A 14,493-nucleotide genomic window follows, 5' to 3' on the forward strand; every position below is an offset into this window, starting at 1 on the left:
CTCCCAAAGTGCTGGGATTACAGGCATGAGTGACGGTGCCCAGCCATTCATGACATGTTTATACAAATATAACTTTAGCAAATATTTAGCATAACTATCAAAATTACAAATCATATTAAATTTGTATAAATGTATGCAATTTTTGGAACACGTATATCAACAACATACCCATAAATATAACTGAGATGAGATCTAATGTCACCTCACTTGACAGTGCCCTCCCATGCAGTATCGCCACATTTGACAATGCCTGCCCATTTAATCTACCAAATAAATCGAATCACTTAATACCTCTACAAGATGAGAGATACATTCTTTAGACTCCCCAAGGGATGCAGCTGAAAAAATCCCAAAGTTAGTTTTAAGCCAAAAAGACTTGATTTAGGATTTTGACACTGGAGAAACTCATCAAAGACGTCAAGTTTGAAAACACTTGATCAAAACAGAATCACAGGTCACTATTAAAAGAGTATTAATTTAACCAGAGACTTCCAAAGCAATACAGAAACTTACATGGATATAAAAACCTCAACCCTTTTGAAGGTCAGATTTGCTAAGTGATCAAAAGGGGTACTTGAATTGAATCGACACAGGAAGAGTGTGTACAGGGTTATGAGTGTAGGCAGATGGTTACTTTGGTCATATCTCCATTTGCCACCTGATTACACATGAGAATGGCATCTTTACTCACCAGAAAGCCAGTATTATAGGAGGTGTAGGAGGCATTCTTGGACTTGAGACAAGAACATTGTTGTGTAGAAATTTCATTGACTGTGTTAAAATTATTCTCCATGGGCTGGAGAACACATAACATGGCCTTTAGAATGAGACGGGCATTGATTGGATGCAAGGTCTCCACACTTACTAGCTGTGTGACATTGGACGGAGTGCTTCATCATTCTGAGACTCAGTTTTTAAAGGAAAAACAACTAACTATCTTGCAAGCTTGCTAGCAGGTTTAAGTGTAATAATGTGTGGGAATGACTGCACCATGACTAACACGTAGTGACAGCTTAATTAATGTTAACCCTTATCATTATCATGTAAGAATGTGAGTTACATAAGAGAGGAATCCTGTCAGTTCGTTCTCTGCTGTGTCCCCAAGACCATGAATCATGGCTGGCACGTAGTAGGCATTTAATAATATATATTCAACAAGTATTTGGCAGTCTTGGAGGGCAGAAAAGGAGGTGGGGAAGATTTTTAAATAACATTGTTTAAAAAGTCACATTGTCCTACAATACCGATTTTTCTTGCATATTTAGGAAATTGAGGGTTTTTTTCCTAAAACATGCGGACATATGGGAAATAGGATGCAACATTTGCACTAATGTTTCAGACACAGTTAGAGGTTTCCAAGAGATTTTGCGCTGGGGAGGCTGCTTGCTACAAGCTCCCAAAGCTCTGGGAGGACATAGTATTCATTCCTCCCTCAGCAGAAGCGGTGAGGCAAGAAGCTCTGGGGAGCACCCAGCCTTGGACTTTTAGCATAGTGTGTCAGGTCTTCATAGTTTGGGCCCAGGGCACAGAGAAGTCACAGCTCTCTGGCATTCTGTGACCTTTACCCTCTTTGCCAAGGGAAAATGTGGCCCACCAAAGCAAGAAACTTGAGGGCATGGGTCACCCCAGCCCTGTCATCTGCCCAGAGCCCGAGAAGGAAGGAACAATGATCCTCCAGCTACCTCACGGGGCTGGCACAGGTGACCACTGCCCTGGCGTCACCCAGCTGTGTCCGGCAGCCTGAACCCCATCTGTGGGGATGTGAGGAGGAAAATACAAAAGTCCTTAGGTGAACACTGAGATGGCAGATGCAGCAGAAACCTCCGGGCCAGAACTACCCAGTCTTGGACCTATGGTGGAGATAGAGCATAGCTGGCGATCATGTGTACTTACACTCTAAGGTCACCTGGTTGCACTATGGCCTCATCTGTGGCTCTGAAAATGAAGATTTGGAAGGAGATCATCACAGCTAATGTTTAACAAGCCCCTCCTGTGTGCCAAATCATTCACCCCTCACCACAACTGAATGAGCTAAGGATTCTCATTATATATAGTTTATGGAGAGGGAAGTGCAGACATAAAGAGGTGAATTATCTTACCCAGATCACACAGCTGATAAGTGGTGGAGGCAGAATAGAATCTAAACAGTGTGGCTCCGGAGCCCACATGCATTGATTCGACAAGTGTTTATTGAGCACCTGCCACGGACAAGGCCTTGTGTGATTAAATAGTGTTATAATTAGTAATACAAAAATGAGAAATCACTAATGCTTTTTAGACTTAACATTTTCTTTTTTTGTAGGTTTCAGGCACAGAACTGTATATCCAATAATAGTGAAATGGATCCCACTAATTACGACCGAAATGATGATACATTTAAATGACTTGGATGTTTTATAGGTATGATCTCGTGAAACCTTGAGAGAAACTGAATGACAAATGAAACTATTGTTCCTGTTTCACACAGAAGAAAACTGAGGTTAAAAGGGGTAAAGTAATTTTGCATGGCATGGAGTAGAAATTCAAAGTACAGGAATTTGAACTTGGTTCTGTCCTTTTCTGAAGCCCTTGACCACTATAGACTCAAACATAACCTTGTTTTTCCACTCATTCAACACTTTTTTTAAAATTATCTAATAGGTTGGCACTCATCATGAGCTCCTGTTCTCATTCTGCAAATGGTGAAGCTCTCTATTGTCCTGACCCCACAGTTCCTGTCCCATGACCAGGGCCAGCTCACCAAGGAGCTGCAGCAGCACGTAAAGTCAGTGACATGCCCATGCGAGTACCTGAGGAAGGTGAGTGAGTGCAGACAGATGGGGCCTGGTGCCCTTGAGCAGTTCCCGGGTCTCAGCTGCCACACATCTCATAGCGGGTGATGCTGGGGGAAGCTTACGCAGTCACAGTACTGGCTTCTTCCTCTTTTTCTTTCCATACAAGTGGCTTAGGGATGGGGTAGAGTAGTTGACTTATTTGGACGAAAACCACTATCTTCTGTCAGAAACTCAAAAGGAATCATTGCTGGCATGGTAACCTAAAGAAAAACAACCAGACAAGTGCCCAACGACACTTAAAAAGGTTATTTATTATCTTGCCAAGTTTAGGCTGGGCATGGTGACTCATGCCTGTAATCCCAGCATTTTGGGAGGCTGAGGCTGGTGGATCACCTGAGGCCAGGACTTTGAGACCAGCCTGACCAATATGGCAAAACCTCGTCCCTACTAAAAATACAAAAATTAGCCGGGCATGGTGGTGTGAGCCTGTAGTCCCAGCTACTCAGGAGGCTGAGACAGGAGAATTGCTTAGATTCAGGAGGTGGAGGTTTTAGTGGGCCGAGATCACGCCATTGCACTCCAGACTGTGCGACAGAGCGAGACTCTGTCAAAAAAAAAAAAAATTATCCTGCAAAATTTGAAAAGGAAATTCAAATCAACAGCTTCTAAACTACTTTTTAACATGACTCATAATAAGAAATACATTCTATAGTACATATATATGTTCTATAATTTTGAATAAAAGAATTAACCACATCACGTTTATTTTACAACATGTAATACATATTTTTTATTCTCCTTCATTTGTTTTGAATGCTCTGTGCAGTCTACAAAAAGTCCAATAGTAATAATTAAATTAGTCATTAAGTTGAACATTATCTTGTCTTTTAAAATGATAATCTCAAAAATGATCTTTTATTTTTGAGATTTATATAGATACACACACACACACATATATATATATAGAGAGAGACAGAGTTTCACTCTGTCACCCAGGCTGGAGTGCAATGGCACAATCTTGGCTCACTGCAACCTCCGTCTCCCGGGTTCAAGCAATTCCTCTGCCTCAGCCTCTGAGTAGCTGGGACTACAGGTGTGCGCCATCATGCCCAGCTAATTTTTGTATTCTTAGTAGAGATGGGGTTTCACCATATTGGCCAGGCTCGTGTCAACTCCTGACCTCGTAATCTGCCCACCGTGGCCTCCCAAAGTGCTGGGACTATAGGTGTGAGCCGCTGCACCCGGTCCAAGATAAAATTATTTTAACAATATACTATGAAGAGAAAAACACTGGCTATGAAAGAATATGCATAGTTTTACCCCGTTTAAAAATAAAGATTGAAAGAATACATATGCAAGTAAGTTTACTTTTATTTTTGGTAATACTTTACTGCATTGTCTGAATATTGACAATCAGTATGCATTATGAAGCTACGTGGCTAACATTGAGTACTCACTGTGTGTGCCAGGCCCCGGGTTCAATGCTCTACATGCACTTATATTTCATTTAATTCTCTCTGCAACCTGAGATGGTATAGCCACCTCATTTTACAGAGTTGAAACTGAGGCTCAGAGACTGAAAGTTAAGCCTGAGGTTACAGTCAATAAGAGGCAGAGCTGGAACTGAAACCTACGTGTGTCTGACCACCAGTTCATGTTCTGACGGCAGGCTAGTCTGCATCACAGAGTGTGGGGTAGATGGTGCATGCCTGCTAGGATGGGCTAGGTATCACTGTAGGTAACAAACAGCCCCAAACGATGGAAATGTACACCACTGAAGGCTCTTTTCCTGCCCATGCTGCACATCCTCCATGGCTCTCCTGTGCCCTGTGCCCCACATGCCCTCATCCTGCCACGAGAATAAAGAAGCAGCCTCCATATGGGAGCTGTCAGCTGCTCTAAGAGATGAAGGAGAGGGTGGCCAGTCTCAATGGCTCCCAACTCTTTTGCCTCGAGGTGACACGCTTCACTTCCACTCACATCTCTTGGGTCAAAGCAAATCCCATGGGTACATCCACTTTCAAGTGGCCCAGGAGAGAACCTGAAATACTCGGTGGACTCCATTAAGGCCGTCATATGGTGTCAGCCTGCATGGGAGACTGTGGAGGGGCAGAGGAGGAGAGTGGGGAACTGATGGGAAATGACAGGAGGACTAAGTCACCGCAGATTTGCTTTATCCTCAGCCAGGTGGAGTTTGTCCCAGAGCTGCACAAAATCATCACCAGCATGATGAAACGGAGTAGACTTCAGAAAAAGCAGTTTGGTCAGATGTAATCAGCAGTGAACTCAGAATCAACTGAGTGACATTGAGTCAGTAAATCTCTGACTGCCTCAGTTACCCCATATGATAGTTTTGAGGATGGGAACATTGAGAGAGTTGATTTGGAAGGATATCAAGAGTAAAAATTCCAACATTTTAGTTCCTTTAAGTTAAATCCAGGCACTATTTTTCCTGCAAGTCTCCTGTTCCTTTCAGATTGCACAGGTGAGAGTGCTCAGATTAGGGCTGGAGGTTGTAAACTATTGCTCCCACACTGACAGTGCCCCCATGTCATGTATGTATTCTGTGCATTTTCCTGTGCTAAACACTCTCCCAAAACATCGTGGGGCCTGATTCTTCCTCTTTGTTCCAATGGCCCTGGGTGACTCAAGTGCCCATTCAATGACCAGGACACAGAGGTCTTAGAGAGATGCTCCATGAGGCCCCAGGTGCGAGCCTGTACCCTGCCGGAGCATGAGGCAAGGGACAGGGCATCGTCTGTGGGGATAGTGGGGGTAGTGGGGGTAGTGTTCAGCCAGGCTTGGTGACTCTACTTGCTCACCAGACGATCCTACACCTGCCACCTCTGATGGATCCACTGCCTCTGTGACTGCCTGTACTGCTGATGCTCCAGTGGATAACCCAGCATCCCAGCCTAGGCCCAAAGCCACTGAAGATGGACCTGCCCCCTGGGGACCCAGGAGTCCTACCACTCAGGTGTCCCCAGGAGTGCCCAGACCCTCATTCTTATCCAGGACCTAGGAGCCCTACCCCTGGCCTTCCCTCATCAGCCGTAAACGATGATTTACTGCTGTTACCATCATCACTGCCTTCAGTGACCAAGGGCCTTCCAAGGTGCCAGCTCTGGAACGAAAGATGCCCTTGGGAGGTGATGACACTCAGGTACACGGGTGCTCAACAGATTGCTTCCTCCTATCCTCAGACGGTCTTTGCATGCATGCAGCCATTGGCACTCCCATTGTATGGAAGGAAACCAGCCCAGGGTCACACAGCTGGTCAGCAGCAACATAGCTGGTCTCAAATCTAAGGTGCCTGGCCATGCCTCCATGAGGGACTGCCTGCAAGGGAGGTTGATCCTGGCTTTGGGGAGCCTTTCCTGGGCTGCACGAATAACCTTCATTGTTCGAGACCCCAAACTCTGCTCACATCTTCCTTTCCCTGTCTCTGCTTGGGCTATGATCACGGTGACTCTAGCAACCCTTCATGGACATTATAGTACTCTCTGCCATTCACTTTTGGTCTAATCTGACTTCAACCCCCACTTACTTGGTCTCTCCCTTTACAACCAACACAACCGAAATCTAGGGCTTCTTTTTTTTTTTTTTTTTTGAGACAGAGTCTCATTCCATTCTGTCACCCAGGCTGGAGTGCAATGGTACGATCTCGGCTCACTGCAACCTCCGCTTCCCGGGTTCAAGGGATTGTCCTGCCTCAGCCTCCTGAGTAGCTGGGATTACAGGCGTGTGCCACCATGCCTGGCTAATTTTTGTATTTTTAGTAGAGACGGGGTTTCACCATGTTGGTCAGGCTGGTCTCGAACTCCTAACCTCGTGATCCACCTGCCTCAGCCTCCCAAAGTGCTGGGATTACAGGCGTGAGCCACCATGCCCAGCCAAATCTAGGGCTGGAACATGGCTGCAGCATATAAATAGAATTGAATTCCATAGTTTTGTTAATCCTGTTTTTTGTTTGTTTGTAGTTGTTGCTGTTTTTGAGACAGAGTCTCGCTCTGTCGCCTAGGCTGGAGTGCAGTGGTGCAATCTCGACTCACTGCAGACTCTGCCTCCCGGGTTCAAACTATTCTCCTGCCTCAGCCTCCCAAGTAGGTGGGACTAAGGCGCCCACCACCACACCCGGCTAATTTTTGTATTTTATTAGAGACAGGGTTTCACCATATTGGCCAGGCTGGTCTGGAACTCCTGACCTTGTGATCCGCCCACCTCGGCCTCCCAAAGTGCTGGGATTACAGGCATGAGCCACCACACCCAGCCCCTGTTTTGTTTTTGTTTTGCTTGTTTCTTAGGGTTGTTTTTCTATTTATGGTAAAGGCATTGGCTTTCCATTTGTAGCATCAATAGAATATTTCCTGTTTACAATAACCTTATGTCATAGTAAATGGTAAAGGGATTTAAAGCAGTGGTTTTCAGCTGCCAGAGGCCTGAGTGAGTTTGGGCACACTCTGTGTGATCGGGCAGAAGGCCTGTGGGAAGTTTAGCTGAGGACAGGGCCAGGAAAGGTGATGGACAGTGGGGGTCTGTCCTGGTCACCAGGCCCCTGGGTCCTGCCCACCTGCTTGGAGCTCCCCACCCATCACACATGATGCTGCCAAGCCCTCTGGGTATTGTGGGCAAATGCCTTAGGAGAGAAGCTGATGAACTGTGTTTCTTGAAATGCACAGATTCCTTGGACATCCCTGAGAGGTCAATCATGAAAGTCAACTTGGTTTTCTCCCCGTCATTTGGGTTCAGAATTTAAAGTCCACACACACAGGCAGTAAGATGATATAGATAAGGACATCATCACTCGGTTTCGGATGTTAAAATGTCTAGGTGGGTTAGGGGTGATTTGAGATCACACAACCTTGTGCCACAAAGAGGAATTCCCAGGCCAGAGGGAGACATTTTATTGCCATGTTACGATCTTATCATTGAGTTGAAAGGCAATCTTGTTTCATTTTGGATTCTTATGTTTATGTCTTATAAGGGCACTTTGAATTTCCAAGCAAATAATAATTTTGAATTAGCTTTTAATCATTGACTTCTAGCACAGTTATATGATCAGAAACATGCTGTGTGATTTGATTGCTCTCAAATATATTGAGATTTGCTGGAACAAAATAAGTCAGGTTAATTTTTGTAAATGTACCATGCATGCTTAAAATGAACGTATCTACATTTGTTCCTGAGATACAGGTTGATGGACGGATGGCTACATGGATGTGATGGAGATGGTTTACTATCGGGACCTTCCGCATCCTGCTGATGTTTTGTTGCTTAGGATATGAATGGCTGAGCGGAGGCTGTAAAACCTGGCACTCTGCTTGGGTATGAGGTTCTTCCTGCCATCCTGCCATCATTTGTTTTTTATGTTTTGTCGCCAAAAGTGACCTTGAGGAACCCTGAGAGCTCAGGAAGGAAGGAGCGCCCAGAAGCAGGGACAGGGAGCTGGTTGGGGAGGACCAGAAATCAGGTTTGTGAAGGTTCCAGAGAGGACCTGTCCTTGCGAGGAGTGTGGGAGACTGAGATGGGGGAGGGGTCATTGGAATGATGCGGGCGCTACTTGGCATTGTCCATTGTGAGGCACCACCAGGGTCATCAGGGATTGGTGGAGAGGGAGTATAAAGCTCCAGGGTTGCTAAGGGAGGGCCCAGACTGAAGAAGGTTTGGTGGATAGCAGAACCTTTTTGTCTCCCTCTAATTGCTCCTAAGCCTCACGCTCCCTTGCCCCGCGTGTCCTGTTGCTTCCCTGATCTTCTCCGTGACCTGTAGCTAAACCTTCCACCAGTGCTTGAGAACTTAATTTGAACCGGATCCTTTCCCAGACCCCTTTCTTCTTCTCTCCTCCTCCTCCACCTCCACCAGGTGCCCAACAGCCCCCTTCTCCTCCTTTCCCTTCCCTTACTTCCCCCCTTCCCCTCCCCCTCCCCTCCCCCTCCCCTCCCCCTCCCCAACTCAGATCCGGCCCTGGTCCCCGTCCCCTTCCCTCCCCCCTGCCCTAAGCCACCTCCACCTCTGTCCTGGCCGCCTCAGGGCGCCCTGAAAGGACCAGGACATGCAGCTGCGCTTTTGGCTCCTCCTTTGGCTCCTGCTGGGATTTATCAGCCATCAGCCCACCCCTGTGAGTAGACGCTGGACCAGCGGGGTTTCTTCCTTTTTACTGGGCTGTGTCACGTGGCATGAAATTACACAGCTCAGGCCTGTAATCCCAGCACTTTAGGGGGCCGAGGTGGGCAGATCACTTGAGTCCAGGAGTTGAAGACTAGCCAGGGCATCATAGCGAAACCCCATCTCTACAAAAAATTCCAAAAAAGATTAGTTGGGCCTGGTGGTGCGTACCTGTTACCCCAGTTACTGGAGAGGCTGAGGTGGGAGGATCGCTTGGGCCCAGGAGCTGGACGTTGCAGTGAGCCGAGATGGCCCCGCTGCACTCTTGTCTCTAACAAACAAAATGGACCAAAACAAAGTGAAATGTCATTTGATTTGTGTCATCTGGTTTGATGACTTTTTTTTTTTTTCAGACAGAGTCTCACTCTGTCACCCAGGCTGGAGTGCAGTGGCAAGATCTCGGCTCACTGCAACCTCCGCCTCCGGGGTTCAAGCAATTGTCCTGCCTCAGCCTCCTGAGTAGCTCAGATTACAACGCCTGGCTAATTTGTGTATTTTTAGTAGATCACCACGCCTGGCTAATTTTTGTATTTTTAGTAGAGACGGGGTTTCACCATGTTCGCCAGGATAGTCTCCATCTCTTGACCTCGTGATCTGCCTGCCTCGGCCTCCCAGTGCTGGGATTACAGGCATGAACCACCGCGCCTGGCCAAAATATATAACCTTAAGTGTAAGTTTACTAACTTTGGAAAGTACATACACCAGCATAAACCAACCCCCTTTCAAGATCTGCATTATTTTATTTATTTATTTATTTTTTTGAGACAGTTTCTCCCTTGTTGCCCAGGCTGGAGTGCAATGGGGCAATATCAGCTCACCACAACCTCTGCTTCCCAGGTTCGAGCGATTCTCCTGCCTCAGCCTCCCGAGTGGCTGGGATTACAGACATGTGCCACCACTCCCAGCTAATTTTGTATTTTTAGTAGAGATAGGGTTTCTCCATGTTGGTCAGGCTGGTTTTGAACTCCCGACCTCAGGTGATCCGCCCACCTTGGCCTCCCAAAGTTTTGGGATTACAGGCATGAACCACCATGCGCAGCCAAGATCTACACTATTATGTCACCCCAGAAAGTGAACTCTCACTCTTCCCAGCCAGTCTCTTTCTTAGCATAGGTTAGCTTGCTTATTCTGGAATTTCGCGTATACAGATGCATGCCATGCCATAGGTACTCTTTTGGGTCTGCTTTATTCTGCTCAACACCATGTTTCTGAAATCATTATCAGTGTTGTATGGTTCTGTAACTCCATCATTTCCATTTCAGACTCAGCATATGCTGAGTTCAACCTGTTGAAGGGTTGTCTCTGTTTAATTCACCATCTTGAAAGAAACATTTAAAATTGAGATGTTTTCAAGAATATATAGTTAAATCCTGAGGAATCCATGTAGAAATGTTATCACAAGCTATCTGAACTTACTCAGGGGAAGTCTTCGTCTTAACTCACATAAGTCTAATGGAATTAATATCAACAATCTTAGAGAAATCCCACACTATTCATGCCATTTTCATGATCTCCACCCTGGTAATTTTTTTTTTTTTTTTTTTTTTTGAGACAGAGTCTCGCTCTGTCACCCAGGCTGAAGTGCAGTGGTCCGATCTCGACTCACTGCAACCTCTGCCTCCCGGGTTCAAGTGATTCTTCTGCCTCAGCCTCCCAAGTAGCTGGAACTATAGGCACGTGCCACCATGCCCTGCTAATTTTTTGTAATTTTAGTAGAGATGGGTTTCACCGTGTTAGCTAGGATGGTCTCAATCTCCTGATCTCGTGGTCCACCCACCTCGGCTTCCCAAAGTGCTGGGATTGCAGGCGTGAGCCACCATGCCCGGCCCACCTTGTTAATTTTTAAGCACAAAATTTGATACTTATTTGTGAATGAAGTAATCTCTTCATTGTATTTTTTTTTTTTTACTTATGCTGAGCTTTAAATGACAAAGATTCATACAATCCAAGAGAGAAGTATTATTTAGAGGGATTCTTTTACCATGTGATATATAATAAATGCATCCAATGTTATACATCAACTTAAAAAACAAGTAAATAACTTTAAAGAAAAGATAACTACTGGCCAGGTGCAGTGGCTCACACCTGTATTCCCAGCACTTTGGGAGGCCGAGGCAGGTGGATCATGAGGTCAGGAGTTGGAGACCAGCCTGGCCAAGATGGTGAAACCCTGTTTCTACTAAAAATACAAAAATTAGCCGAGTGCGGTGGCGGACGTCTGTAATCCCAGTTACTCAGTAGCTGAGGCAGGAGAATCGCTTGAACCCGGGAGGCGGAGGTTGCAGTGAGCTGAGGTCATGCCACTGCAATCTAGCCTGGGTGACAGAGCAAGACTTTGTCTCAAAACAAAAAGAAAAGATAATTACTTTATACTTAGCTTGTCTTACCCATGAGGGACGGGCTGCATGTGGCCCAGGACAGTTTTGAATGCAGTTCAACACAAATTTGTAAACTTTCTTAAAACATTAGGAGATTTTGGCCAGGTACAGTGGCTCATGCCTGTAATCCCAGCACTTTGGGAGGCTGAGGCAGGCAGATTACCTGAGGTCAGGAGTTCGAGACCACCCTGGCCAACAAGGCAAAACCCCATCTCCACAAAAAATACAAAAATTTGCTGAGTGCATTGTCAGGCACCCGTACTCCCAGCTACTCAGGAGGCTGAGGCAGGAGAATCACTTGAACCTGAGAGGCAGAGGTTGCAGTGAGCCGAGAGCACACCACTGCACTCCAGCCTGGGTGACAGAGTGAGACCCCATCTCAAAAACAAAACACCAAACAAAAACAAAAACAAAAAAAAATGGCTGGGCACGGTGGCTCACACCTGTAATCCCAGCACTTTGGGAGGCCGGGGCAGGCAGATCGCCTGTCAGGAGTTCAAGGCCAGACTGGCCAACATGGTGAAACCTCATCTCTACTAAAAATACAAAAATTAGTCGGGCATGGTGGCAGAGACCTGTAATCTCAGCTACTTGGGAGGCTGAGGGAGGAGAATGGCTTGAGCCCAGGAGCTGGAGGTTGCAGTGAGCCGAGATTGCACCACTGCACTCCAGCCTGGGCGACTGAGTGGAGCGGAACTCTGTCTCCCAAAAAAAAAAAAAAAAGAGGTTTTTTTTTTAGATCATCAGCTCTTGTTAGTGTTAGTGTATGTTATGTGTGGCTCAAGACAACTTTGCTTCTTTTAATATAGGCAGGGAAGTCAAAAGATTGGATATCCCTGCTTTATACCAAGAAAGACAACACCCCACATTTGCAATGCCTAAAAACACTACCAGCCATCTGAAAAACATGAGACTTCTAACTTCTGTTCTTTTTTGTAGCAGTGGAATCCCACGGTGATATCTGAGGGATGTGGTTACCTTTTGGAGGAGGTGGACGGTTTCTAAGGATGATTCTTCTGAGTGAAATATTGTCGGTGTCATTGACCTTTTCATTATTTCAACTATTATTATTCCAGGTTATCAATGATCTGGCTGAGTATCGTCATCGTGAGATTGACTTTGGTGGAAGTCCTTGGATAATTGGAAGTCCTTGGATAATTAACATTATTGAGTTTCCGAGACATTACACATTTACCATTCTCTTCTGCACAAATTACCTTTGTGTGAGTATACTAACTTTCTGTAGAGGTATACTTGTAATCACAAATAAGAATAAATTATATAAAACAATTCACATTTCTGGACTTCATTATGAATATGTGGTTTTACCCAAAAAATCAGGGAAATGATTTATTAGCATAAGTATTATGAAAATATCTGCCATTTACAGTATGAAAATTAAATAGGTCAGTGTTTGTTTAATAGAATGTCAACAGAGCTTTTGGTCAAAAATAAGTTTTTTTAACCTTTATGCTATTTATCACAAATGGAGTATGAGGTTTCGTCACTTAAATAGGAAATTCTTTCTAAACTCTTCTGCTTTATAGTTCTATCGTATGGGTGGAAGGAAAGCTTCCAATGTCCTCTCTGAAGATTCACTGCAGAAATGAGCTGACAACAGACAGCTTAACAGGAAAAGAGAAACATAGAGCAGGCATAAACATGGGAACCAGCTGAAAAATGGGACTGCTAGAAGGGCCAGATGGTTGATGCTTAAAGAGCACCCTCTTCTGAGGGGAGAGGGAGATAGATGGAGATGTAGGCCATTAAAGGGGCAGCAAATGATTTTTAGGGGAAATGAAAGAGGCCAAGGAACAAACAATTGGCCTGAGATAAAGTTCCTCTGAGGTCATAGGGACGAGGTGACAAACTGCCGGAAGGTGAAGGGCAGAACTGCACTGCATCTCGTGATGCAGAGAAAGCCCCAGAGAATCTCTTAGAAATGCCCTCCAAGAGAATCAATGAAAAGTGTGTCTGGGCAGGGTAATTTTGAATGACATCGTTCAAAGTGCATGTTCCCACTTGCAACTGAGAGAGATCAGTATGTCAAAAGTCTGTACTTGGTAAGAATTTGGCTGCTAAGTTGTGCCATAATTTGTCTTTTGAGCCTTTTTTCCTTTGGGTAAATTGAGCTCTACATTTTGTCTTGCCATTCATGACAGTAAAAATGTGGTTGTCTGGGGGCTGAACCTCCTTCTGAACAATGATCCAAGATAAAAGTACTAATACCACAATGCTTTTTTATATTCAAGGGAAGAGGAAGTATGTTTCAGTTTTACCGCCTAGATAATTACACCTCATTTGGCACTGCCTTTCAAGATATGTAGAAAACAGAAAATACATGAGTTATGAAGATATCTAGACAAATTTAACATTCTCTATGCCACTTAGTCCTGAACAGAGAATTTTCGGTATACATTGGAGGAAGCTTTTTTTTTTTTTCTTTTCTCACCCCCGAGACGAGTCTCCCTCTGTTGCCCAGGCTGGAGTATAATGGCGTGATCTCGGCTCACTGCAACCTCCACCTCCTGGCTTCAAGCGATTCCCCTGCCTCAGCCTCTCAAGTAGCTGGGATTACAGATGCCCACCACCATGCCCAGCAAATTTTTGTATTTTTAGTAGAGTCGGGGTTTTACCATGTTGGCCAGGCTAGTCTCAAAACCCGACCTCAAATGATCCACCCGCCTCAGCCTCCCAAAGTGCTGGGATTACAAGCGTGAGCCACCACGTGAGCCAGGGGTAGTTTTTAAATTTACCACTTTTTAACAATTCCATTTAGGAAAGTTCAGTTGAGCTGTTGGACTTGGACAACTTCACACCTCTCATCTTTGTCCTTGTCATCTAGTCATCTATACCATTAGCTCCTAAGCAGGGACATCATGGGTGCCATGAAGCATTCATGCGTGATGGCATTTCTTTGCTTGTCATTTCTTCATGTGTTTGACATTTCTCCTAGCTCCAAACTGGGCCAGCTACCTTTCCTATGAAATCTAGCAGTAGCTGTGGGATTGATGTTGTTGCTCTTTTCATCTTTTTAGATTACCCATTGCTTCTCTCGAAATCCCAGTACATGATTTTTTTTTTTTATCCTATGTGCAGAAATCAGGAAAAAACAAATTCTACAAAGAATTTGAAAGATATTATTTCAGGCCAGGTGTGGTGGCTCATGCCTGTAA

The 14,493-nt window shown here is 45.1% G+C and overlaps 1 protein-coding gene across 1 annotated transcript in view; it reads left to right on the top strand.

Moving 5' to 3' along the window:
* Nucleotides 1-2,407: 2,407 nt before the first annotated feature.
* The window catches only part of LOC129135431 (uncharacterized), a 32,841-nt gene continuing 20,755 nt past the window's right edge, over nt 2,408-14,493 (top strand). Inside the window, exons 1-3 of the mRNA XM_054672364.2 lie at nt 2,408-2,489; nt 2,712-2,798; nt 12,394-12,540. Of these exons, the coding sequence (XP_054528339.1) occupies nt 2,433-2,489; nt 2,712-2,798; nt 12,394-12,540 (291 nt within the window). The 5' untranslated portion in view covers nt 2,408-2,432. The remainder of the gene's footprint in view (nt 2,490-2,711; nt 2,799-12,393; nt 12,541-14,493) is intronic.

The sequence above is a fragment of the Pan troglodytes genome, chromosome 17 (assembly GCF_028858775.2).
Source record: "Pan troglodytes isolate AG18354 chromosome 17, NHGRI_mPanTro3-v2.0_pri, whole genome shotgun sequence".
Taxonomy (NCBI): domain Eukaryota; kingdom Metazoa; phylum Chordata; class Mammalia; order Primates; family Hominidae; genus Pan; species Pan troglodytes.